We start from the raw sequence: 27,967 nt of genomic DNA on the forward strand, positions 1-27,967 counted from the left end.
GGGGGTGGGGGGTGGGGCGGGGATGACTGTCACTTAACCTAAGATTGGGCTGGGCAAGTATTGCTGGGCTGTTTGAAAGTTCCAGACTCATCAATACACCGGAGAGCCTGGTTAGTTTGAATCTTAAAAATGCAACCCAGGGAACTGCGTATCACCAACCTGGTCCAGCCGCCCACTACCCACCCTGTCGATGCATGGCACAACTTTTCGTGCCCCACTGACCTTGTGCCACCACTGACTCCTATACACCAGGCCTTGTTTCAGCACCCTCCCTCCCACCCCTGCAGGTGTGACTGCAAAGGCCGTGGCAACGATAGTAGTTGTCGAGTGAGTCCTAGCGGCCTCCTAGCCGCCCAAGTGCTTTCCTGGCGCGGCACCCCAACTGTTGGTCCCTGCTACTGGGGCCGCGGCCGGTGACCTCGCGCGGGAGGCAGCCGGAAGCCCCTGGCGCCTGGCAACCGGCATGCATCGGGCGGGCGGGGCTGCAGCCACCGGAGCCGCAGGCCGGGCCGGGCGGGGCTGAGCGGCGGGCGTGCCGCGCTCCGGAGCGTCGCCGGGCTGCCGGCCGCCGAGCATGTTCGCCCCGAGAGCCGCGCCCCTGAGAGCGACGGGCCGCCCGCCCCGCCCCGCCGCCACGGCCAGCTCCGCGCCCAGGCCGGGTTGAGCCAGGGGCTCGGGTCGGCTGGGGGCCGTCGCTGGCTCCCGCGCTGTCCGCTGCCCCCTTTGGCCCCGCCGCGGGAGCCTCAGACCTGGGCACCACCGCCGAGGTCCAGGCACGCGAAGAAGCCCCGCCCCTCCGCGGTGGATCTACGGGGACAGTGAGTGCGGGAGATCTCCGGGGGAGCCCCGGCCGAGGGGCTCCGGGGGGCCAGAGGACCTTGCAGGGGCAGGGCTGAAGGGGAGGCGGGGGCCCAAGAGGTCAGCTGGTCAGGCCCCTTCCTGGGCAGGGGAAACTAGCCCAGCGAGGCTCGTGGGTCACTCCAGGGATTCTCTTGACGCACTTGGAGGGGAGCTGGCGGGTATGCGGGGCCTGAAGGACCGGACCAAGGCTGCTGGGCGGGGTCGGGTGAAGCGGAGAGACCGGACGAAACCCGGGCACCGAGGACAGGCCTGCCAGATCTGTACGTGTCCACACTCCTCAAGCTCCGCACAGGCTGTAGCGTGGACATCCGTGCGTCAAGTGGACACGCCCTTACAGGGTGGCCCTCCAGCCCGCCCAGGATTTAAACTGAAGCGGGGCGAGGGAGAATGTGTTTACCCTCTGCCCTTGACTGCCACCGTACTTCCCTCACTTTCCCTCTTGCACCCCGCCCTGGGGAGCAGAGCTTGGGATGGTCAGCGTCTTAGCTCTGGCCCCGTTTTCACCGCCGATTTTGCTTTGTGCCATTTCTGATTTACCTGGAGTTTGTTGTTGGGTTACTTTTTTCGTGGGTTAAAAATACTAGGAAAAAATTGTGCAGTGTAGAGAGCCTGTTCTATTGTATGGGTCATTCTACCCTACAACATTTTTGGGGTCATTAAACATGAAAACGGAAGCCTCTGTCCAAAGAAATGCAATTTGGCCACCATTTTCAGGGTATTGTCCTCTGCGAAGCACAAGAATTCCTGCCCTGCTTTGACTTTTTATCTGCATTGCTAATGGTGAATTTAAATGGCCCTTTCCGGCGGCATTTCTTCAAACATACTCCTGACATTTCTTTTTTTAAGTTCTTACATTTTTGAAATTACATTATAACACATTAGTAGTTGTCATTCAAACAGAAGTACATAGCCTTAGAGATGAAAGCCCTCTTTACCTTTTCCTTCTTTCTTTCTAAGACTTCTTAGAATTATTTTAGTGTTTATCTTTCTACTCTTTTTGCATCTGTTTTTTCTATCATCATTGGAATCATATCTTTTGAGAAGTTGTCCTTTTCACTTAACATGTGGCAGATACCTTTCCTCTCAGTTTATTTAGGTCTGCATTGATGTGGTAGAGGTGATCCGTATGTAATTTATTGTATTGTAATTTACGTAACCATTCCTCATTAAGATTGGTTCCAATCTTTCCTTGTTACAAATAATGCAACGGTGAACATTCCCATACATGGGAACAGTTCTATAAAATGAATTCCTTGAAGCAGAATTGCTGGGTCAGATGTGTGTATGTAAAAAATTTTTGGTAGCATCTTGCCTTACAAAAACTCTTTACTAATTTATATTTCCATCAACAGACCGTGTTGAGAAAAATCTGTGTTCATTATTATTTAAAAAAAAATTAAAAACATAGTTTCCACTTGTTGAATGTTTATCACATGTCCAGCACTGTGCTGAAAACTTTACATGCATTTTGAAATTTAATTCTCACTAACCCTATGAGAATCTGAGGCACTGTTATTTTCTTCATGACCCTATAGTTATGCAGCCATTGAAGGGCAGAATCAAGATTAGCATCCAGACTCATTTTACTCCAATTAAATAAAATGTGTTCTTTGTTGGGTATGAATTCCTGGTCAGTAACTGACCGGAGAATTGTGTTTCATCGGGTTATTTGAAGATTAAATGAGATCGTGCTTTTGGTGCTACAGTGTTATTAGCAGCTCTTTCCGCTCCCAACTCCTATAGAATTGGACACGGTGCAGTGCTTTCGATGATTCTCGTTTCTCTGTATTGTCTGCCTCTCCAATCACCTCTCAGCCTTTTCTTTATCTTCCTCGTTTGTGTACATTTTAAGGAAGTCTGGCTTTCTTCTCCCTCTCAAGTCTTCTTTGGCAACTTTAATCCAGTCTCTGGCCTTAATTCTTACTAGGTGAACAGATAACTCTTAAAATTTCTTCTCCCAACCAAAGCTACAGTCCTCAATTCCTACAATTTAGATCCAGTTTCCATAGCTCAACCTGGATGTCCCGCACTCCTTTTATCTAAAACTGAGCTCTCTGTTGCTCTCCACCCCCAGACTAGCAATTTCTCTTTGCATGTAATTCATAATTCTCTTAGTCACCCAAGTTCACAGTCTCAGTCATCTTTGACTCTTTTGTCTTTGCTGAACCTCCTAAACTCAATCAATTTGTGTTCTCACTGTTGCTACTCTAATGTGAGCCCTCTGGCCTCTTTTTAGTATAGTAACCTCTTAACTTAGATCCAGTCTCTGCCAGATCAATCTTCCTAAAGCTTAGCTGTGAATTTGCCGCACCTCTGTTCAAAACCCCACCAGTGCCTTCCTGTTGCTCAAAGAAGGAAGTGCAAACCACATTGGCTGGCATTCAGATTCGTCTGTGATCTCTCCAATCTGCCATTTCTTTATCTCTCACAGCACCCCTATCTGAACCCCCTCTGTTCTCCAGGGCATCTTTCACATCTATATCTTTTCCTGGAATGCCCATACCAACATTTCTGCCTGTCTAAATTCTATCTGAATGTCATTTTCTAGCTTTTCCAAGTCTTTTTGGAACTTCTATGTGAAAATAATATCTGCCTTCTTTTAACCCTCCTGATGTGAGATAGCTATCTCCCCTCAGGCTGTAATGTCACACTTTGCCTTCTCTTACAGTTGTATGAGTGGCTACTGTTTTTCCTTTTGGATTGGAACTTCTGTGAAGGCAGAATCTCTATTTAGTTCATCTTCGTATTTGTCATGCACATGGCATATTGATTCGCACATAGTACATGCTTAGTATATTTGAATAAGTGAACTAATATCGTCACACTTGGGCAGGTATTACTCTGTTGCTAGATATGATGACAAACAGACCTCAACGTTTTAGTGACTTAACATGCAAAAGTTTATTCTTGCTCACCTAGCAATTCCAAGGCAGGTATTCCTGGTCAGCAGGCAGCTTTCTTCCAATTGGTTGCAGGACCCAGACTCTACCATTTATTAATACTTCCCTATTATGTCACTGCAGTCAGCAGGAGGGAAGGGAGAAAGTACGGAGAAAGCGGACCTGCTTCTTAAAAGCTTCTTGCAGAGAGTATTACACATTACACCCACTCAAGTTCTGATCACAGGGAGGTAGCCATTTCTCAGAAACAACTCTATTCTCTGGAGGAGCAAGAGTTTTAGTAGACATTCCACCTTCTGTGTCACAATTTCTACTTAGGAAAACCCGTGGGACTGCGCTTGACCATCCCTCGCTCAAAACAAAAGCAAGGCTCCCACTTTCCCAATCTGGTTAGGTTAGCAAATGCTCTCTGTTGTACCACAGAAATGAAACACAGCTTTATCATCAGGATTTATCATCATGGGGGCACCTGGGTAGCTCAGTCGGTTGAGTGTCTGACTCTTGATCTCAGCTCAGGTCATGATCTCACAGTTCGGGATTTCAAGCCCTGCGTGGGGCTCGGTGCTGACAGAGCAGAGCCTGCTTGGGATTCTCTCTCTCCCTCTTTCTCTCTCTCTCTCTGCCCCTCCCACACACTCTCTTTCTCTCTCAAGATAAATAAATAAACTTAAAAAGAAATGTTTATCGTAATGAACTATAGCTGCTTGTTTACTTTGTTCCCCCCAACATGCTATACGCTTTTGCGTCTTCATCATTTTCATATTTTAGCTCCTAGAACAATGACTGGCATTGTGGATAAATAAATAACTAGCTTTCTCACTGAATCCACAACTTGTCTTAATGTTCACTTGATAAATATTTTGCTTTAAACAAAGCTAAAAATAAAGATAGTCTTACCATCTGCCCTTTGATGCTTGGGTTGTTTTCAGCCTTTTTTCTTTTCTATTATAAAAAATGCAGGATTTGACATCCTTGAAGATAAATATTTGTATATATCAATGATGCTTCCTTTAGGATAAATACTTGGAAGTGGAGTAGCTGGGCCAAAAGTATGTAAGATTATAAGGACATATGTGTTGCTAGATTGCTTTCTGGAAGTATTATACCCATACATACACTGAAACTTTATGAGACCACCTGTTTTCCTTGAGCCCCATCTTACATTGTCTACTATTAGAGAAAACTCCTTGCCATTTTGATTGGCAGAAGCCGTAGCTCATTATATTATTTTGCTTTTATTTGAGAACTAGTGAACTTTTATTGACCATTTGTATTTTTTTTTTTTTTCTGAAATGAACTATCTGTTCTTTAGTAAATACATTTTCTTTTTTTTCAACGTTTTTTTTTTTTTTTTTTTTTTTTTTTTATTTATTTTTGGGACAGAGAGAGACAGAGCATGAACGGGGGAGGGCAGAGAGAGAGGGAGACACAGAATCGGAAACAGGCTCCAGGCTCCGAGCCATCAGCCCGGAGCCTGACGCGGGGCTCGAACTCACGGACCGCGAGATCGTGACCTGGCTGAAGTCGGACGCTTAACCGACTGCGCCACCCAGGCGCCCCAGTAAATACATTTTCTATAGGGTCATTTTCTTTTTCTCTTTTTTCTTTTTTTTTAAATTGAAAAAATATTTGGTTTTTATTTAAGAGACAGAGGGAGAGAGAGATGGTGCCTGAGTAGGGGAGGGGTAAAGAGACAGAGACACAGAATCTGCAGCAGGCTCCAGGCTGCAAGCTGTCAGCACCGAGCCCGACGCGGGGCTCAAACTCACAAACTGCAAGATCATGACCTGAGCCGGTTGGTTCCAATTGGTGCCATCCACTTGAACTATGGCAGGAAAAGAGTTCGCTGTTAAACCCTGCCAAAGTTGGACGCTTAACCAACTGAGCCACCCAGACACCCCTTTTTTATTTTTAAGTATCTTTATATATAAAAGAAATCAAATTCATCAGTGTTTTTATGTCCTCATTTGAAAAGTTATGGGAACTTCTGAGCAGTGTGGCAGAATGAGCTGACAGGGAAGGGACTCCATTGTATTTCAGTATATTTCCAATGCTGGGTAAAATATAATAAGATAATTTATGGAAATGTAGCTGAGCTAGAGACCATGGGAAGGAAATCCCCAGGTGCCACAAATGAAGGAATGCTCACATAGGAAGCCACTGTTGAGCATCTGCCGAAAGCTGGAAGTCACAAAGGAGTACTGTTCCAGTTACTATGACTGCATCACAAATTTCTCCAAAACTTAGTCGTGGAAAACAACCATTTATTGTGCTCAGGGATTCTGTGGGTCAGGAATTCGGACAGTGCACAGCAGGGACAGCTTGGCTCTGCTTCATGATGTCTGGGGCCTCAGATGGAAGAATTGAAAGCTTGGGGCTAGAATCACCTGCAGGCTCATTCATTCCCATGTCTGATGGTTGATGCTGGCTGTGGACTGAGACCTTAGCTGTGCATGTCAGCTGCAACCTTATATGGTGGCTTCTTCTTGTCACCCGGCTTCCTCACAAAATGGTGGCTGGATTTCAAAGGTGAATATCCCAAGAGAGAGCCAGCGAAAGTTCTATGACCTTTTATGCCCTAGCCTTGGAAATCATGCAGAGTCACTTCTACTATACTTTATTGACTCACAAAGTTAGTTTCAGGGAGGGGGAACACAGACCTCACCTCTTGAAGGAGGAATGTCACTATCACATTGAAGGAAGAACATGTAGGAATAGACATGTTTTAGTGCATCCTTCTTTGAAAAATTCAACCTGGTACAGACACTGAGATGATAACTACAAAAATGCCCCCTCATTGGCCTGAGGAGGTTACAAGGAAGTTTGCCATCCATTTGAACTATGGCAGAAAAAGAGTTCACTGTTAAACCCTGCACATAGACTCTGCACAGCTTCATACCCACACAGCTCAAGTCTGGTGTCTGGTGTCACATTACCACATGCTTCAGAGACCACAGTCCAGGAAATTGACATATTAACTGGTCTGGCACCTCCAAAACCCAGGGCGAGACAGAGACTAATGGAAAACTCTGTATAGCAAAGTTCTCATAGCTCAGGGAATACTAGACTCCTATAAATAGCAATCTCTTTAAAGATGAGCTCACAAAGTTTACAAATTATATAAGGAAATAAGCCCCAAAGAAGGAGACTTGGCAGATGCAGGAAATGGGAGATGTAAACCACCAAACTGAATAGAACATCATGGGAAAATAGTTAAATTTGTAATATTCAAGGAGACGAAGGCATGGAAACCATAAGGCAAGAACAGGACAGTATGAAGAAAAAGAGGAGAGGTCTAGGGTTACAGCTTTACCCCGAAAGGAAAAGAGGAAGAGAGGAAGAGGTGTTGAGTCAAGCTGTACCTCTCGTACCCAGCCATTACTTGATTCTTGGCCTATGATAATAATCATGATAATTATGATAATAATAGCAGCCATCACATGTTTCTGCATATAAAGACACCTTTACTGCAGTCTGAACTGAAGGTTCGTTTTTGAGAAGTAAAGCAGCATACTAGGCATTTAGCTAGATGCTTTTTTAAAATTACCTTTAAACTTCACAATAACTCTGTAAGGTAGAGCTTATTAGTTCCCTAGGTAGGGAGACTGAGGCATGGAAAGTTTAATAATAAAATAAATATTTTTCCCTATCCAGGAAGAGATGACAGGAATAGGGATTATATAGGTGGATGGGATGTATTGTAAGTAAGTTGCTGTCAGAAAAATGGCACCAATAGAATTGCTTCACTCAGGGTTGGCACACACCTTCAATTTGTAAAAAAAACAATTATCTGTGAAGTATAATAAAGCAAAGAACAATAAAAGAAGATAAGCCTATACATGTGTGTATTATACATATTTAATATATTTAGGTTCATTGCAGTTAATATTCTTATCCACGCTTATAATTCTCATTTTTGGTCGGTGGGGAACCTTTTTAGGTTGATGACTAATGATTATAATCTTCATTGATAGATTACTAGGTCTCTGGAATGGCAGTATGTTCTAGGCTCGTCTTGTACATTTCCTTCCACAGACCTGGAATCAGCTATTTCTTCAAGAGGCCCTGGTTGTCTGTGGCTTAAGAAAAAAATTGTTTTTAATTTAAATCCAAGTTAGTTAATATATAGTATAATAATGATTTCAGGAGTAGAATTTAGTGATTCATCACTCACATACAACACCCAGTGCTCATCCCAACAAGTGTCCTTCTTAATGTCCATCACCCATTTAGCCCATCCCCCCACCCAACACCCTGCCAGCAACCGTTTGTTCTCTGTATTTAAGAGTCTCTTACAGTTTGTCTTCCTCTGTTTTTATATTGTTTTTGCTTTCCTTCCCGTATGTTCATCTGTTTTGTTTCTTAAATTCCACATATGAGTGAAATCATATATTTGTCTTTTCTGACTTATTTCCCTCAGCATGGTACACTCTAGTTCCATCCATATTGTTGCAAATGGCAAGATTTCATTCTTTTTGATCACCAGTAATATTCCATTGTATATATATAATAAATCTTCTTTATCTGTTCATCTGTCGATGGACATTTGGGCTCTTTTCCATGCTTTGGCTATTGTTGATAATCCTGCTATAAACATTGGGGTGCGTGTGCCCCTTCAAATCAGCGTTTTTGTATTTATGGGTTTTTTAAGTCACATTTTAACTATTAGGTTTAGTGGACAGAGACAGAAAACAGTTTTTTTGTCTTTTTTCTTTTTTAGATGAAAGTCTTATACTTCCAATTCGTAGTTGGGACTTCAGGGTTTTTGCTTAATTTTATTGATGATAAGTCTGTATCTTTTTCTCCCACTCTAAAAATCCTGGTTCCCATCAGCACCAGTATAAGTGTTCATTTACTCAACCAGCTATCTTGAACTATAAAGTAGATACTATATATTGAGGGCATTGGAGCAGTAAGATAGAAGTGTATGGGGGTCCCTGATATCTTGGCACCAAAGCTTAGGTGTCTGGCCAGGCTTTTATCTGAGGAAAAATCTTTTGTTTAAGCACATATTTTGGATTTTCTATCATTTGAAGACTGAATAGTACAGGTGACTACTATGGGTTTCCAATTTTTAAAGGATTAGTGTATGGCAAATGCATTTAATACCAACATGTTACTGAACTTACTGTTGTCTTTGATACAGAAGACTTTTCAGAGTATTTTTCTCCCTCAAATGTTACCAAGAATGTCAACAGTTATTACTGTATTGTAGAATTGTGAAGATCTCAATTGTAGTATATTATCCTTTTTTTGATTTTTAGAAACTGGTTTTGAGGGAGTGAATAAATTTTTATGTCTACTTAATAGAATTTTAAAAGTTGTCTCCAACACATATTTTATATAGGCTATGATGTAGTGTTATGTATTGAATTTTGTCCCCCACCCCAAATTCATATGTCAAAGTCCTAACTCAACCTCCGAATGTGACCTTATTTGGAGATAGGATCTTTACAGAGGTGATCAAGTTAATATGAAGTCATTAGAGTGGGCCCTAACCTAGTATGACCAGTGCCCTTATAAAAAGGGGTAATTTGGACACAAGACATGTATAGTGGGAAGGTGACGTGAAGACAAAGGGAGAGGACAGCCTTCTACAAGCTGAGGAGAAAGGCCTGGGACAGATCTTTTACTCACAGCCCTTAGAGCAACCCAACCCTATCGACACTGATTTTGAACTTCCAGCCTCTGGAACTGTGAGACCCTAAATCTCTGTTGTTGAAACCACCCAGTCTGTGGTACTTTGTTATGGAAGCACTGGCAAACTTATATGTATTCTTGTTTTTTTTGCACTGTTTCCTTATTCTGCCTGCTGTTGTTTAATAGAAACATTTTTTAAAAATCTTTGATTGTAAAAGGCAGATATTTTTGATTCTCACTCCCCCATCTCCTCCAGGATAATGCTTCATTAGTTCTTTTCCTCTTTTGTATTTTCAATCTCTCCTTTTTGATTGTCTTTATCCTTAGAGGACTATACTCATGCTCAAGAGTCTCTCACGTTTAAATACAGCTCTTTTGGCAGTATGTTGCTCTCTGATGAAATTGGTCATCACTTCCTTTTCTTTTCCTTTTTTATTTTATTTTATTTTTTTTAAATGTTTTTTTAAATTTATTTTTGAGACAGAGAGAGACAGAGCATGAGCAGGGAAGGGGCAGGGAGAGAGGGAGACACAGAATCCAAAGCAGGCTCCAGGCTCTGAGCTGTCAGCAGAGAGCCCGACGCGGGGCTCGAACTCACGGACTGTGAGATCATGCCCTGAACTGAAGTTGGACGCCCAACTGACTGAGCCACCCAGGCGCCCCTCCTTTTTTTATTTTTAAAGTTTATTCATTCATTCATTCATTCATTCATTCATTCATTCATTCATTCTTGAGAGAGAGAGAGAGACCACAGGAGGGGCAGAGAGGGAGAAGGAGAGAGAATCCCAAGCAGGCTCCACACTGCCAGTGCGTAGCCTGACGTGGGGCTTGAACTCATGAACTGTGACATCATGACCTGAGCCAAAGTCAAGAGTCAATCACTTAACCAACTGAGCCACCCAGGCATCCCACCACTTCCTTTTTCTTAAAACTCTCTTTGCCTTTGGTTTTTATTGGCACCCCTTACTTGGTTCTTCTCTTTTGCCAGTCCTTTTTGGTCTTCTCTATGGTCAACAGATTCTTCTTCTGTCTTTCAAATATTAGTTGCCTTGGACTTGCTCTTATTCTTCATAACTCTTCACTTGTACACTCCACTCACCCTGGACAGCTTGATCTGTTCTCAAGGCTCTACCTGTGCTGATGCCTACCAAACTGAATGTCTTGGCTAACCTCACTCCTACCTCTGGATATCCCCTGCTGTGAATGTCACACAGGCACCTCAAACTCATTTTATGCACAAGTGAATTTCTCTTCTCACTCACACTGGTTCCTCACCCCATCTTCCTAACTTTGTGAATAGTACCAGTCATATAGAGTCCCCAGGTCCTCTGGATGTCACCTCATTCACCTCTACCCAGCTTGGCTTTCAGTCTGCTGTTTCTTTGGTTTAGGCCTTCACTACTAATGGGTTTTGAATGACTAGATTTAGGAGAAAAGAGAGGTTGTCGCTGTTGCCTACCAGCTTTCTACTTTGTGCCATCAAAGGATGGCAATGTCATGTACTATGTTAGGTAATACTGAAGGAAACAGATTTTGATGGGGTTAACATATTTTGAGGGAAAATATCTAATAAGTAGTCATTTATATGTGCCTATTGCTCAGAAGAGAGGCCTGAAGATACAGATTTAGGATTCTTTGAAGAATGTCAAGGAAGACATTGTCACTCTGGCCATACTTAACTGCTTGCATTCCTTGTATAGAGCACTCTTTTTGATACCCCTGTGTCATCACCCAGCAGTGACACTCTAGAGTGCCCTGACCCACTCCCCCTGACCTGGATTTGGCTTAAGACTTAGCTTAAGGGTCATCTCCTCAAAGCCTTTCCTGAGAATTAACTACTCCCTTTGTGTTTCCACAGCACCCCTTATGCGCCTTTTAACTTGAGATTTACTTTTTACCCAACACCAATATATTTTCTTTCCCACTCAAAACTTTTTGATGGATTTTCAGTGCACCTAGAATAAAATCCAAACTCTTTATGATGTATAAAGCCACAAAATATCTGATACCTGCTCTCTCTCCAGCCTTATCTTATTCCCCTCTTTGTTGTAAGCCATATATGTAATTTAAAATTTTCTAGAAGCCACATTACAAAGGTGAAAAGAGACAGGTGAAATTAATTTAAATAATCTATTTTACTTGATTCAACATATCCATATATTATCAACATAAAATCAAAATAAAAATGATTAATGAGATGGTTTACATTCTTTTTTTTTCCATTCAAAGTCTTTGAAATCTGCTGTGTATTTCACACTTCCAGTACATCTCACTTCTGACTAGCCACATTTCAAGCGCTCAATAGCCACATATGGCTAGTGGCTACTCTATTGGACAGCATAGAAATTGATCTTTTTCTCCTTTAGAACATGCCAACCTTATTCTGGCTTTGGGCTCTTTGCACTCACTGTTCTCTTTGCGGAGAATTCTCTCCCTCCTTACGTTTTCTCTGAATATCTCTGCTTCTGGTCCGTTTGGATCTCTGCTCAAGACCACCTCATCTATACGGTCTTCCTTAGCTACCCAGTCCAAAGTACTTCCTTCCCCTTGGCACATTGCCATGATGAACTATATAGTCAATCCTTAATATTCATGGATTCTGTATTTGCTAATTCACCTACTCGTTAAAATTTATTTGTAATTCGGAAATCAGTAGTTGTGGTGCATTCCTAGTCACTTGCGGACATGTGCAGAGTTGTAAAAAATTTGGGTTGCCTGACATACACTTTGCCACTGAGGTCGAACAAGATCATAGTCCGCCTTCTTGTTACCGTGTTCATACTGTAAGGAAATGTCCTTTTCACTATCTATTTAGTGCCATGTGTTTTCACATGTTTGTGCTTTTTTTGGTGATTTTGCTAGAAGTGTAGTGCTGAAGTTCTGTCTGGTGTTCCTAAGCACAAGAAGATGATGCTGTGTCTTATGGAGGAAATACATGTGTTAGATAAGCTTCCTTCAGGCATGAGTTATACTGCTGTTGGCCATGGGTCTGATGTTAATGACTCAACAATATATATTAAATAAGGTATATCTTTAAACAGAAACACACTACAAAGAAGTAGTATTGGTCAGTTGATAAAAATGTTGTAACCAGAGGCTCACAGGAACCTAATTTCATATTTCCTCTAGGAGCAGTGGTATATCTGCTACTTTAGCGTTTATGGCAACTTTATAGGACATAACTATTGTGAATAATAAGAATCAGCTATACTTTAGTTGTATTTTATCTAAAATAAACTTTATTAATTTCTTTGCTCATTTAATGTCTGTCTCCCCTTACTAAGCTTCAGAACAGAGACCTTATCTGGTGCCTGACATAGGATTGTCATAAATGAATGAATAGATGAATAAATAATGAATAATGAACAAACATTTAATTAACATGTCCTTCTAGTTCTAAGCTAGGTGATAAAAAGATAATCTTAATTTAAAAAAATATTTGGAATATTTTTAATACAAAAAAAATGTTTAAACACAACCATGTTTTGAGGTGCCTTGAAAATATAGTAATTGTTTTGTAGCTGTTTTAAACAGTTAGTTTATCTCAATCCTGGGTCTCCTTACCATTAATTTGCAAAAGCATTTGTTTTGAGTTTTTATGGTCTGCCCTAGAACCTAATTAAAAAATCTCTTTCTCTGTGAGGTTTTTCTATCAGCCCTTTTTATTTTTTAATTTTTTTAAAAGTTTATTTATTTTGAGAGAGAGAAAGAACGTGTACACAAGCAGGGGAGGGGCAGAGAGAGAGGGAGAGAATCCCATGCAGGCTCCTTGCCGGCAGACACAGGGCTCAAACCCACGAACTGTGAGATTATGACCTGAGCCGAAATCAAGAGTTGGATGCTCAACCAGCTGAACCATTCAGGTGCCCCACTCCTTTTTTATTTTTTAAGACTTATAAAGTAACCTCAATTTTTCTCCCTCCACTATAGTTGGTTATGTTTTGAGGAAACATCAGATCAAAAATGTGTGTGTGTGTGTGTGTGTGTGTGTGTGTGTTTCCCAGCACATTCCTTAAGTTGTACATTCTTGCACCTGTGGGCTTTTTTACTCCTTCTAATTATGGAAAATTTCAAACATAGACAAAAAACTGTAGAGATAATAGTATGATGAACCCTCTTGTATTCATTGTGTGAACCTTTTTAAAAATACTCCATGTTAAGAAAGTTTTCTCTTAACCTGGTTTGAAAAATACCCCAAGAGGCATTTAATTGTTAGTCTCTGGTTGTTTCTTCTGTCCTGATAGAGAGGTTACTAAGAAGAGAAGGAGGGTCTGGCTTGAGGCTGAAAGAAAACTCTCTGGTCATTTTCACCTTTACAAGTAAAAGGAGAAAGAAGGACTTAGAATAGAGTATGGATTGTGATTCTAAGAGTCTTTTAAGACTTTGAAAATTATAATTTACTCCATATTTGTCATTTAAAAAATTTTTTTTTGATTAAAATTTTAGTTAACATACAGCGCAATATTGGTTTCAGGAGTAGAATTCAGTGATTTATTACTTACATATATTTTTTAACATTTTAATTTTTTTGTGGTAACATAAGATTTACCCTCTTAACATATTTTTAAGTGTAAAATACAGTATTGTTGTATATAGGTACAATGTTGAACAGCAGATCTCTAGAATTTACTCATCTTGCATAATCGAAACTTTATACCCACTAATTAGCAGCTCCCCATTTTCTCCTCCCCCCAACCCCTGGAAACTACCATTCTGTACTTCTATGAGTTTGACTATTTTAGATACCTCATATAAGTGGAATCTTGCAGTATTTGTCTTTCTATGATTGGCTTATTTCACTCAGCAGAATGTCCTCAAGGTTCATCATGTTGTTACATATTTCAAGATTTTGTTCTTTTTCTGTGGCTGATTAATATCTCATTGTGTATATATATATGTATATGTATATGTATATGTATATATATACATATACATATATATATATACATATATGTATGTATGTGTATATATATATATATATACACCACATTTTCTTTATTCATTCAGGTGTTGATGGATTTTTAGATTGTTTTCACATCTTGGCCATTGTAAAGAGTGCCAACAGTGAGTATGGGAGTGCCGGTATCTCTTCGATATTCTGATTTCAGTTATTTTGGGTTAATACCCAGAAGTGGGATTGCTGGATCCTAGGGTAGTTCTACTTTTACTTTTTGAGGAACCTCCATACTCTTTTCCATAGTGGCTGCACCATTTTGCATTTCCACCAATAGTGGACAACAGTTCCAATTTCTCTACATCCTCATCAATACCTGTCTTTAAGAAAATTTTTTTAGGGCGCCTGGGTGGCTCATTCGGTAAAGTGTCTGACTCTTGACTTCAGCTCAGGTCATGATCTCGAGGGTCATGGGATCAAGCCCCACATCAGGCTCTGTGCTGACAGTGTGGAGCCTGCTTGGCGTTCTCTCCCTCTTTTTCTGTTCCCCTCCCCTGCTAGCACTCACTCTCTCTCTCTCTCTCTTAAAATAAATAAACATTAAACAATTTTTTTCTAGTAGCTATCATAATAGGTGTTAGTTGGTATCTCACTGTGCTTTTGATTTGCATTGCCCTGATGGTTAATGACATTGAGCATCTTTTCATATACCTTTTGGCCATTTGTATGTCTTCTTTGAAGAAATGTCTATTCAAGTCCAAGCCCATTTTTAACCAAGGTTATTAGTTTTGTTTTGTTTTGTTTTGCTTTGGAGTTATATATTTTGGATATTAGCCCCTTATCAGATATGTGATTTGCAAATATTTTCTTCCTAATGTTTTTCTCCAGAGGTTTCCTTTTCACTCTGTTGATTGTTTCCTTTGCTATGCAGGAGCTTTTTAGTTTTATGTAGGTCCCACTTATCTATTTTTTGCTTTTATTTCCTGGGTCTTTGGTGTTATATCCATAAAATCCTTGCAAGATCAATGTCATGAAGATTTTCCCCTATGTTTTCTTACAGGAGTTTTACAGTTTTAGGTCTTAGGTTTAAGTCTTTAATCCATTTTGAGTTGATTTTTGTACATGGTGTAAGGTAAGGGTTCAGTTTCATTCTTTTGCATGTGGATATCTAGTTTTTCCAATGACATTTGTTGAAGACATTGCCTTTTCCTTATTGTGTACCCCTTGGTATCCTTGTCAAAGATCAGCTGACTGTATACATGTCGATTTATTTCTGGATTCTATTCTTCCCGTGGTCTGTTTTTTCTAACAGTACCATATTGTTTTAATTACTTTAGCTTTGTGATATATTTTGCAATTAGGAAGTTTGATGCCTCCAGCTTGATCTTCTTTCCAAGATTGTTTTGGCTATCTAGGGTCCTTTGTGAAGCCATATGAATTTTTGACTTGTTTTACTATTTATGTAAAAAATGCATTGGGATTTCAATTGCATTGAATCTGTTGATCATTTTGGGTAGTATGGTTATTTGGACAAAATTAAGTTCCAGTTTGTAAACATGGGGGATGTCTTTCCATTTGTTTTTGTCTTTAATTTTTCATCAGTGTTTTTCAGTGTATAAGTTGTTCTCTCCTTGGTTAAGTTTATTCCTAAGTATTTTTTTCTTTCTGATGCTATTGTAAATTTGGTTGTTTTCCTAATTTCCTTTTCAGATAGTTTATTGTCAGTGTATAAAAGTGCAAGTGATTTTTGTTTATTGATTTTGTATCCTGCAACTTTGTTGAATTCCTTTATTTGTTCTATCATTTTTTGGTGGAGTCTTTAGGGTTTCTGTCATCTGTATATAGGGATGGTTTTACTTCTTTTCCAGTCTAGATTCCTTTTTTTCCCTGATTACTCTGGCTATTACTTATAGTTGAATAGAAGTGGTAAGAGTGGTCATCCTTGCCTTATTCCTTACCTTAGAGGAAAAGCTCTTGATTCTTCACCATTGATTGTGACATTAATTGTGGACTTTTCATGTATAGCCTTTATAATGTTGACCTAATTTCTCTCTATTACTAGTTTGTTGAGATTTTATCATGAAAGAGTGTGGAATTTTATCAAATGCTTTTTCTGCATCTATTGAGATGATCATGTGATTTTTTTTTTATCCTTTATTCTATTAAAGTGGTATATCACATTAATTTTGGGGTGTTGAACCATCCTTGCATCCCAGAGATAAGTACCACTTGGTTATTGTGTATAATGGTAATATATTTGAGAGAGTCCTAAGCATTTTATTGTCTTGTACACAATAACTTGCCATTGGACTTCAGTTTTTTTTATGTTGCTAAATATCTGTGACCTAGGATTTGAAAGAATTCATTAAAATGTTTTAAAGGACTCCTACATCTGTTTTAGCTACATTATTAAAGGCCTCTTACTTTAAAATCCCAAGAATATGTATTTACATGTTATAAGTGAACTTTTCATGTAAGTCTATGTTAGTATTTACTCTGCATGATGGAAAACAAATTAGAAAGAGTATTTATCTCTGCAATACTTTTTTTTTTTTTTTGTATTTTGTGTCCTGTATCTGAAGCAGCATCTCACTTTCATCAACACTGCTGAAAGAAGAAGAAACAATGCCAGTGTTATCCCCTGAAATCAAATTTGATACTTCTAATGTCACCAGAAATTCCCTTGACTGTTTTCTGTTTGAGAGTAGTTGGAGGAAAGCAGTTTTGGAAACACAAAAAATGAAGAAAGGTAACTTGTTTTTTTACAATTATTTTGCTGAAGAAAATATAGCAATAGTGCCTTCAATTTACACTGTATTTTTTTAAGCAGTCGAGAGACATAATTTTTGTAACATTTATGTCAGGATAATATCCTGAGCTTATGGAAAATAAAAATGGAAGCAAATTAGAATTAATTTACTTAATGTAATTCTGTAATCATGATGGAAGCAAATTTTGAAGAACTACTTCTCTTGATATCAGTGCAGTAATATCTCCATTGAGTCATTCTACTTTTCCTAAATTGTGTTTGTTTTTAAGCACCTCAAGTTGGTTTTTATGTTTTAAGAAACCCAAATCTTTGACAGCACCTTTTTGTATTAGTAATTCTAACCAAAACTTTGGTTTTTGTGTGAGTTATATGGAAAGTATCTTATATTCTATAGATGCTCGATAAAGACTGATTTGAGGACTTTTGATATGTGTATGAATGTATTAATAGCTTAATTTTAATTTATATTTCAAGTTATATTATCTTATTTATCCTGAATTCTGTCTTCAGCTTTATAAGTAGAGATGTATTTCTTCAAAATCACAAAATTCAAACTCCCCAACCCATTTCATCACTCCTGGTTTTGAATGTGTTGCTCTATTTCTTCAACGTTTTCACTAGATTCCCATTAAAGATACTTTAGTTTATCTGCCCTTTTATACCCAAATCTAATTGCTGAAAAGAAAATTTGTATGTTTTTTGATCAGGAGAAGCAATTTTTTTTTTTTTCCAAATGAGAAAATATCAAACGTTGCAAAATAGCATTTGGAACATTTAATATAACTCCAGTCCCATTAGATACTATTTTTATTCCTGTGCTAGACTTACTTAGTAGGGAAAGCTTAAGGGGCATCTGGGTGGCTCATCAGTTAAGTGTCCGGCTCCTGATTTTAGCTCAGGTTATGATCTCAGGGTCAAGGGATCAAGCCCCGCATCAAGGTCTGCATTGAGCGTGGAGCCTGCTTGGGACTCTCTTTCCCGCTCTCTCTGCCCCCCCCCACCCCGCCCCCCCCACCCCCCCCCCGCTTAAAACAAGAAAAGAGAGAGGGGAAGTTTAAAAACCAATTCTCAACATTTAATTTAAAGATCACCCGAACCTTTAATTTCTTAATCTGTTTTTTTTCCATTCATTGCCTTCATTTTGAAATTGTGTTTTGTTTTGTTTTAATAATTTGACAGTGTCTTTGTCCAATTTTATGTGAGGTCAATAGGAGAAGCAATCTTGATGCTTCAGTGTTAGTGTTCCTAGATTTGGTATGAAATTTTGCAGAGAGAAAATTAAAATCAATGCCTGAAGTAAAATTCATTTATCTGTCATTGCTAGCTCAATAATCATGTATTTATACCTCTTACTTTACATAAAAGCAGGAAGGTAGAAAGACTTAAAATAGCAGGTAATATAAGAGTCTTAAAAGTGCTTTTAAACTCTATTTCAACATAAATGTCTCTAATATTCTGGAAATTATAATTATATAAAATAATGAGGCAGGGGACAGTGACGACTGGGAGATCCATGAAGCTGTCCTTTTTCCTTATTCTACTTCTTAATCAGCCCCTTAATCATCTCTTCCCTACAGTCCCTATAGTAGGAGTTAAAAGGTATTCTCTTGGGAAAGACACTAGATAAATTACAGTAGCTTTATTTTTCTCTACTTAATGACTGATTTAGTATATTGTATTATGTGTTTTAGTATGTCACAAAAGAAGACATTTCATGAAGAAATATAGTTGTTTATGATACTATTTTTAATTTGAATACACCACAGCATTTGGTCTAGAAGAGCTCAAAGAATGTGTCAAAATGCCATATTTACCAGGACTGCAAAGGTGCCAAAAAAGTGTAAGTTCAAGTCCACTGGAAGTTCATCCAAGACTGCTGGATACTGATACCGAGATGCCTCCAGTCAGGTACACCATTTCTACTCAATTCTCTTTCATTTGACATTTTTTTGTAGTAACAGCTAAATGTAGAGGTTTCCTGGCTAGTGAATTTAATTCTTTCTTGCCCACTAATATTTTTTTTTCATAAAAGACTTCATTTTTTAAATCTAAGGTAGCAGTTTTACTCAGTTTGACAAGTAGGCACTTTTCTCAGTTTTCAAGTGACATTGCCTGAAAGGATTTAAGGAAATCCTTTTGAAAGTATTTGTTGCCCTAGAATAGATTGCCTATGAGAATATTGGGATTTTTCACAATGAAAATAAATGAACTCTTTGCAATATTTTGTTTCTAGTTTGACTGATGTAGTGTGAGGGGAGATTCTAAATGAGATGTCAGCCTAATGAAAACCCTGCACTGACTATCAGAATGGAGTTTGTCAGCCAGAAAAGTCCCACCCACTTTGAATATTGGCGTTTAAAAACATTATCATAATTGCCTTCCTTTTTATAAATCAGACTGACTGACATACCATTAAAAGAAAACCCCTTTCTCCAAAGGGATCTATAGTAAGACAGTCTCGTACTCTATTTTGTTGCTGCTTTGGTTTATGTATTTATTCATCAGGTATTTATTGCACGTCTAGTACTTGTTCACTCTGCCAGCCTGAAAAAGACGAAGCATTTATAGTCGTCTGTGTTGTTACTCTCTTTACGGGAAAATTTATGTTTTCATATTCTCTTCCTGCTATAGTGTGCTTTAAAGTCAGCTAGTTATACGTAGCACACAAATATCGAAGTCTTAGAATATATTTCTTGAGCTTTCCACTAGTGTTATTGTTCTTGCTAATTACTCTTGAAATAAATTTTGGTCATATAAATGGAGAACTACAATATGCTAAAAATGAAAAGTTGTGCATTATTTATGAAATTATGAAAACAAATAAGAACTTTGAAGAAAATTTGGAAAAAGAAAAACAATGCTTTGATAATATGCCTATCCTCACATATCCATTTTTATTATCGAGTGTTGGTTCTCTTTTCTTCCTCATTTTCATGGACTTTTATTTTAGCTGTGATTTTAGTGTACTTACAATTTTTTACTCTGCCTTTTTAACTTATTATCACATATATTCACTTTTTCAGGTCAGTGCATAATCTTCAGACAGTCCTTACTGGCTACATTATATCCCACTGATAGATCCATGGTTTATTTAACCATTTCCTATCATTGTACTTACAAGTTGCTTTGACTTTTTGGTTTCCTAAGTAATATCACAATGAACAACAGCATACATGAAGCCTTTCTCATCATTTTTAATATTATCTGAGGGCGGGTTTCCAAGCTATAAAAATATTAAAAGCAAAATTACTCTTTCTTCCATGAGTCAATGATGCAATAAGGCAGATTGAGGGATAGTGGAAGAGAAAGAGTAAGCTGCTAGTGGAGTAGATAATGGGAAAAGAGGAGGAATGGCAGGGATAGAAAGGAGAGAGGCTTTTGGAAACATGAGTAAAATACCTGCTTAAGGACAGTGAGTTTCCATCTTTACTGACACACCTGTGTCCCTAACATTCACCTCACTCTTGTCATTTTCATCGGGAGCCCCAGGGCCCTTTGAGGAGGGTGTAGGACTGCCTCTGGCAATGGACTTTTCTTGGTACAGACCAGTCTTGTTACCCTTCTTCCAATGCATATGATCCATCTTTAAGAAACTGGAAGCCCCGAAAGCACTCCTTGTATTAGCCCAATTACCTCTTAATTTTAAGTCTTCATTTTACTTCCTACTGTTTTCACTCTATTTCAGCTTTTTTTTCTTCCCATTTGCGATTTAGCTGTCTGTGCAATGACTCCTCACCATTTTACATGGACTCAAGTGTGAATTTATGTAGTCAGTGAGAGATCATTTCAATATATTAAATTCATGCTATGACAAGTATCCTTCATATACGAAGTACAAGAATGGTGGCTTCGTGCCGTAATGTTTATGAAGTGCTTGGCAAACGTAAATGTTAGTTCTCTTCACTGTCTTTGAAACAAGTGTCTTTATTTTAGCCCTTCTGGTGACAACCTGTCGAGTTGCCTGCAAGTATTTTATTCTCCTCTGCATATTGCACAGTGTCCTGTGAGGGAACAACCGTGGCAAAGCAGGAAAGTAACTCATTTTTCTTTGTCTTGTGTACAACCCCTTAACACCTTGTTTCCCTCCATATGAATATTTGTGAACATTTGGTTTTAAAATTTTTTTTTTAACGTTTTTTATTTATTTTTGGGACAGAGAGAGACAGAGCATGAACGGGGGAGGGGCAGAGAGAGAGGGAGACACAGAATCGGAAACAGGCTCCAGGCTCCGAGCCATCAGCCCAGAGCCTGACGCGGGGCTCGAACTCACTGACCGCGAGATCGTGACCGGGCTGAAGTCGGACGCTTAACCGACTGCGCCACCCAGGCGCCCCTACATTTGTTTTTAAAATGTGGATAAAAGTTTGTGTTTTCAAATTTCTTTAATTATAATCATACATTTTCAGTGACTTTCAAGGCACATTCTGGTAATATAACTGATAGCGGTAATCCTAGAGGTAAAGGGCATCTAAAAGTTCTGGCTGACTTCTAAAGTTTAATATAGTTACAGGAAGTTTGCAGTTCACATGGATTATCTCCCCCACAGCAGATTCAATCATGACACACTTCCTCTAATAACCCACTTGTTATGCAGGTCTGTTCCAGTAGGAACAAAAGTTAATTAAGATAAAATTCAGATTTTATGGTGATTAATAGGTAAAATGTGCACAAATAAGTGATAGTTGATGTTTGGCATATCTAGATACTCTCTTAATCTAATCTTGACTACCTTCCTCTTAGCATTCCCTGAATCATGATTAGATAAAGTTTAGATAAAAGTAAGATAAATAGGGGAGCCTGGCTGGCTCAGTTGGTTAAGCATCCGACCCTTAGTTTCGGCTCAGTTCATGATCTCATAGCTTTGTGGGTTCAAGCCCCGCCTGGGGATCCACACTGAGTGTGGAGTCTGCTTGGGATCCTCTCTCTCCCTCTCTGCCCCTCCCCAACTTGCGCTGTCTCTATTTCTCTCAAAATAAACAAATAATTAATAAACTTAAAAAAATAAGATAACTACGGGAAAAGTTAGATATAACACTTACCTACTGGTAAAATTTATTAACAAAAACGGACGGATTGAGTTGGTTCGTATCTGCTTCTGATTGGATTAGTTACAATAGAATGAATTCGCCTTCTTTAATGTTTATTCATTTTCCATGTGATGTCTTTCACCAAGTGAGACAACTTCTTATCTCTTACTACGTATTTTAAATTAGTGTACTCTGGGACGTCTGGGTGGCTCAGTCGGTTAAGTGTAAGGGTCCAACTTTGACTGAAGTCATGAGTTCAAGCCCCACATCTGATTGTTTGTTGTCAGCACAGGACCTGCTTCCTATCCTCTGTCTCCCTCCCTCTCTCCCCCTCCCTGTTTGTGCATGCTCGCTCTCTCTCTCTCTCTCTCTCTCTCTCTCAAAAATAAGTAAACATTAAAAATTTTTTAAGAAATTAGTGTACTGTGGATTTATATAAACTTATTTTTTGAAAATATATAATTTTAGGACAAGGAAGACTAAGGAGACATGCACTGTAGTACCAATTCAGGAGAAACCAAAGGGTAAGTTGGCTCATTTTTTTTCTCCTACTACATGTAATAGGTTGTCTAATGTTTATATTTTTAACTTCCTTTCTTTCCACTGATTTAATTGCTTTGTTCTGTTAATGCTTCTTTTAAGCTTTGTCTATTTTGTAAACTTAGTGGATGCTATGTCCCATGTGCACATACCTTTATTATCTCAGGACCCTGGGATAGGCTCTCACCATCTCTCATGTGGGCCATGGCATAGCCTGCATAGCATTTGAGTTTCTGGCTTTTGAAATTTTTCAAAGCTGTGGCAATGTGATGCTGAGACACTGAGTGTAGTTCCCCAGGAAGGAACTTGATGATGCCACTCTCACTGTTAAGGGTGCATGTTGCCTCCAAAATGGCTCGCTGCAAAGCAAACACTGAATGCTATTTCTGTTTTTACCTTTTTAAAATAAAAGTGAAAATCTTTATTGGACTTCTTTCAGTTAGCAAAAACAGGTACTAATGTCAGTGTTTCATAAAAGTGAAGTGGCTTAGTATGAACTTTTGAAAGGCTGGGGAATACCTGTATTATATAGCTGTAAAAAAGGAAATCCTATTTGTTGTGACAAAATGGTTAAATCCAGAGGGCATCATGCTTAGTGAAATAAGCCAGACAGAAAAAGACAAATGTTGCATGGAACTTTTTTCTTACTGGAATCAATCGCTTATATGTGGAATCTCAAGGGGGGAAAAAAAAAGCTCAAGTATATGGAATAAAATGGTGGTTACCAGGGTTTGGGGCTGGGGCAAATGGGGAGATGTTGATACAAAATTACAGCTCTGAGATGAATAAGTTCTGGGGATCTAATGTATAGCCTAGTAACTGTAGTTAATAATACTGTAATGTAGACTGAAATCTGCTAAGGTAGTAGATCTCAAGTGTTCTCATCTCCTTCCAGAAAAGGTAACTATGAGAGGTGATGGACGTGTTAATTAACTTAATTGTGGTAATCATGTAACAATGTATATGTATATCAAGTCATCATGTTTTATACCTTAAATATATACAATTTCTATTTGTCAAATATACTGCATTAAAGTTGGGGGAAAAGTGGAAAACAACATCATAGGATTAGTAAGATGAAAGGTCATTAGAAAATACCCAGTTAAAGTGAAGGGAGAAAAAACATAATACTGAACAGAGTGTGCAAGTCATTATGTGACAAGGTAAACCTGCTTTACATGTGTGTAATTCTAATTCCAGAATAAGAGGAGAGAGAGTAGGACAGAAACACTATTTACATACTGACTGATAAGTTCCCAAATTGATGAAAAATACAAAGGCACAGATACAAGAAGTTCTATGAATCCTCAGCAGGATAGAAACAAAGAAAACCACAGGTAGGCACATCATAAGAAAAAGACTGAATTAAAACAAAACAAAACAAAACAAAAAACCCAAAAGAGAAAAAACAAATGTTACTTTCAAAGGAGCAATGGTAAGACACACAACTGACTTTTTAAATGTAGACAATGGAAGCAAGAAGACAGTGGAATGGCATTTTCAAGTGGTAAAAGAGAGTAACTGCCAAACTTGAATTGTATTCAATTCAGTGAAAATATTTTTAAAAGTAAAAGTGAAACAAATACATTTTCATTCAGATAGAAGTTGAAAGAATTTCTTTTCTGCAGAGCTTCACTAAAAAATATTAATGGAGTAATGATACAAAATGAAAGTACAACTTGGGAAAGAATGAAAAGCGGTAGCGGTAGTGTTACGAAGTTTAAAAATATATGTAGAAATAATATACTTGACAATAGTAGCACAGAGGTAGGAGGGGCATATGTGGAGTTAAAATATTGTAAGATACTTGCATTATCTGGAAAATGGTGAAATAACAAAGTAGATTGTAATATATCAAAGAGACGTGATAATCTGGTAACCACTAAAAGAACAATAAAATAATACAAGTAACAAGCTAATAATAGAAAGGGGAAATATGATAAATAACAAGAAAATACTTGATCATTTCAAAAGAGGACAAGAAAGGAGGAAAAAAGGAACATAAAACACAGGACAAATAGAAAACAACTAGTGAGATAGAAGATTTAAAGTTAAACATAACAACAATTACATTAGATATAAGCAGACTAGATATTTCAATGAAAGAACAAAGTATCAGACTGAGAAAAATAACTATATGTTGCTTACAAGAGGCATACCTTAAATTTAAGGGCAAGAAGGATCAAAAGTGCAAGGATGGAAAAATATAAGCCATGCAAACACTAATAAAAAGAATTGTGTAGGTACACTAATATCAAACAAAATAGACTGCAAGGCAAGAATTATTATTTTAATATTGATCCAATCATTTTAATTTTAGGATTTATAAGGCATTCTAATTCTTCAATCAATTTTGGTAAGTTATATTTTCTAAAATTTTTTGCATTGTATAGAATTTTTCAGATACATTGGCACAAATTTAGTTTTTATTCTATCTGTACTATCTATCTCTTTTTTTTAAGATTTTATTTTTATTTATTTTTATTTTTATTATTATTTTTTTAAGATTTTATTTATAAGTAATCTCTGCATCCAATATGGGGCTCACAACTACAATCCTGAGATCAAGAGTCACATGCTTTACCTGTTCCTCTTTTTCTTTTCTTAATGTTTATTTATTTTTGAGAGAGATAGTGCAAGACACAGCACGAGCCAGGGAGGAGCATAGAGAGAGGGAGACACAGAATCTGAAACAAGCTCCAGGCTCTGAGCTGTCAGCACAGAGCCTGTTGCAGACCTCAAACTCACAAACCAGGAGATCATGATTTGAGCCAAAGTCAAATGCTTAACCGACTGAGCCACCCAAGCATCCCCAACCTTTTCCTCTTTTTTAATGTTATTTCTTTGTGCCTTCTGCATTTTTTTGATTGCTCTTATGAGACTTTTCTCTTTTATTAGTCTCTTCAATCAAGAACTTATCTAAAAACTCTTTCTTATTGTAAATTTGTTTTCTACTTCGTTGATTTCTTCTCTTTCCTGTATTAGCTTTTGTCTTCCATGTTCTTTGGGTTTATTATTCTCCTAATGTATATCTTATATCTAGCTTATTAATTTTCAAGCCTTCTTTTCTGACATAGAGATTTTGGGTTTAAACCTCTGCATGTATAACTTCTGTTGCATTGCACAAGTTTTGTAATATTTTATTATTTAGTTACAGATATTTTAATGTTTATTTTGATTTCTTTTTTGACTGATGAATAATCTAGAATGTATGTATAAATTTCTAAGTATTTGAGAATTTAAAATTTATCTTATTATTGACAACTTTCAACTTAACTGCAATTTTGAAATTTTTTGACATTTGCTTATGGTCTAGAATATAGTGCATTTGTAGCCAGAAGTTTTTCTTTTAATGCTTATTTATTTTGAGAAAGAGATAGAGAGCAAGCAGGGGAGGGGCAGAGAGACAGGGAGACAGAGAATCCCAAGCAGACTCTGTGCTGTCAATGCAGAGCTGGACGTGGGGCTTGAACTCACAAACCGTGAGATCATGACCTGAGCTGGAATCAAGAGTTGGAGGCTTAACTGACTGAGCCACCCAGGCACTCCACCAGAGTGTTTTTCTAAGTGTCAGGTTCATTGTACTGCTAATAACGGTATCCTGATCATATTCTTCCCCTCTATCTCTTTGTCTCTCTCTGAACTTTCTACTTATGTTATACACTCAAATAACAAACCAAACCAAAAATAACAACCATACTGGAGAACTGTAGATAGTTTTTCTGATACGTGACCATTTGAAATTAAATAGTAGTATTTTAAAACAGTTTGAGGGGCGCCTGGGTGGCGCAGTCGGTTAAGCGTCCGACTTCAGCCAGGTCACGATCTCGCGGTCCGTGAGTTCGAGCCCCGCGTCAGGCTCTGGGCTGATGGCTCGGAGCCTGGAGCCTGTTTCCGATTCTGTGTCTCCCTCTCTCTCTGCCCCTCCCCCGTTCATGCTCTGTCTCTCTCTGTCCCAAAAATAAATACAAAATGTTGAAAAAAAAATTTAAAACAGTTTGAATCTTATATTTTCAAAGTTTTATATGTTTTGTAATAGAAGTATTTATACATAGTTACATATTTAGAGCAATAGGTAGTATTTGCATAGGAAGTTTGATTATGATGAATCTGGGTTCAAATCCTTTGCCCTTGGCAAATTTTTTAGCCTTGGTAAATCTTCTTTTTATATCTGTGGTCCAAGATACTACTAGTTACCTATTTTATAGTGTTGCATGGATGAAATAAATGTAAAGTACTTGGCCCAGAGAGATCATTCAATATATGTTATCTATTACTATTATTACTACCACTCTATAATAGAAGCTTGAGTAATGCTGTTCAGTTAGTGAATGATTATTTTACTTTACAATTTTACTATTTTACTAAACCTAGCATTTATGAGAAACAGCATATTTGGAGAAAATAACTTGATGAGCATATAAGTTATGAAACAAGTTAATTATTTATGGAGATTGTGCCTTTTGCTTTGGAATAAATTCCACAGCCATCCCATGTTTTAAGAAATACATAGTCAGGGAGTACCTGGGTGACTCAGTCAGTTAAGTGTCTGACTCTTGATTTTGGCTCAGGTCATGATCTCATGGTCATGGGATCAAGCCCCATGTTGGGTTCTGTGCTGACAGCGCAGAGCCTATTTGGGATTTTCCCTCTGCCCCCCCTCTCTCTGCCTCTTTCCTGCTTGTACACATGCATGCATGCTGTCTCTCTCAAAATAAATAAACATTAAAAAAAAGAAGTGCAGACTCAGATTTAGTTTTATATGATTAAATACAAACATATAGGTTGTTTTAGTTAAATATTTTTTGAGATGATGTAATATCACACTCACTTTAGAAGGTAAACACTTTCTATTTCTAATTCAAAGAATGTGATATATCAAAAACTAGTAGTGTTTAATGGTCATTTGAGAAAGAGTTTGTTTATTTATTTATTTATTTATTTATTTAGAGAAAGAGATAGTTTAGAGCATAGCATTCCATGCACTAACTTAACTTTAATAGCTGATTTCTTTTTCTTTACAGGTTCTGGTTTCAGCGATCCTCTTGCTGGAGCACCATCTCAATTCTTACAGAGACTTTCCAAAATGGCCATATTGGAGTATGATACCATTCGTCAGGAAACTACTAGAAGATCAAAAAAGGGCAAGAAACGAGACCTGCGAGACTGCTGATAAATATCACGTGGTATGATGCTTTCTTCACTGATATGTAGGGTTTATATATTTTTCCCTCCTTTTTCTTTTTTTGATCTGTGATATGATGTGCAATGATTTACATAAAAATGGAAATGTAAATAGGAAATAAATATTTTATGTAATATACAGAATTGTTTG

At 38.1% G+C, this 27,967-nt stretch overlaps 1 protein-coding gene across 10 annotated transcripts; it reads left to right on the plus strand.

Moving 5' to 3' along the window:
• Positions 1-24: 24 nt before the first annotated feature.
• On the plus strand, positions 25-27,967 carry CF2H8orf89 (chromosome F2 C8orf89 homolog). 10 transcript variants are annotated; one of them, XM_049633259.1, is made up of 7 exons: positions 25-110; positions 16,881-17,044; positions 18,832-18,973; positions 20,999-21,092; positions 22,559-22,616; positions 24,953-24,988; positions 27,657-27,967. In XM_049633259.1, exons 2-7 carry the CDS (start codon positions 16,921-16,923, stop codon positions 27,803-27,805), a joined length of 603 nt encoding a protein of 200 aa, XP_049489216.1. In that variant the 5' UTR covers positions 25-110; positions 16,881-16,920; the 3' UTR covers positions 27,806-27,967. The 10 variants fall into 10 exon arrangements, with proteins under 10 accessions (XP_049489216.1, XP_049489217.1, XP_049489222.1 ...); XM_049633260.1 differs by having other exon boundaries at positions 32-110; positions 16,878-17,044; XM_049633264.1 differs by lacking the exon at positions 25-110 and adding an exon at positions 493-818 and having other exon boundaries at positions 16,878-17,044.

Source organism: Panthera uncia, chromosome F2, assembly GCF_023721935.1.
Source record: "Panthera uncia isolate 11264 chromosome F2, Puncia_PCG_1.0, whole genome shotgun sequence".
NCBI classification, from domain to species: Eukaryota; Metazoa; Chordata; class Mammalia; order Carnivora; family Felidae; genus Panthera; species Panthera uncia.

Excerpts from the sequence above, each read along its gene's own strand:
- CF2H8orf89 (XM_049633259.1), top strand. The coding sequence starts at position 16,921 with ATGCCAGTGTTATCCCCTGAAATCAAATTTGATACTTCTAATGTCACC. Across the intron at positions 17,045-18,831 it reads AACACAAAAAATGAAGAAAG|CATTTGGTCTAGAAGAGCTC; the intron begins GTAACTTGTTTT and ends AATACACCACAG. Across the intron at positions 22,617-24,952 it reads AATTCAGGAGAAACCAAAGG|GATTTATAAGGCATTCTAAT; the intron begins GTAAGTTGGCTC and ends TTTTAATTTTAG.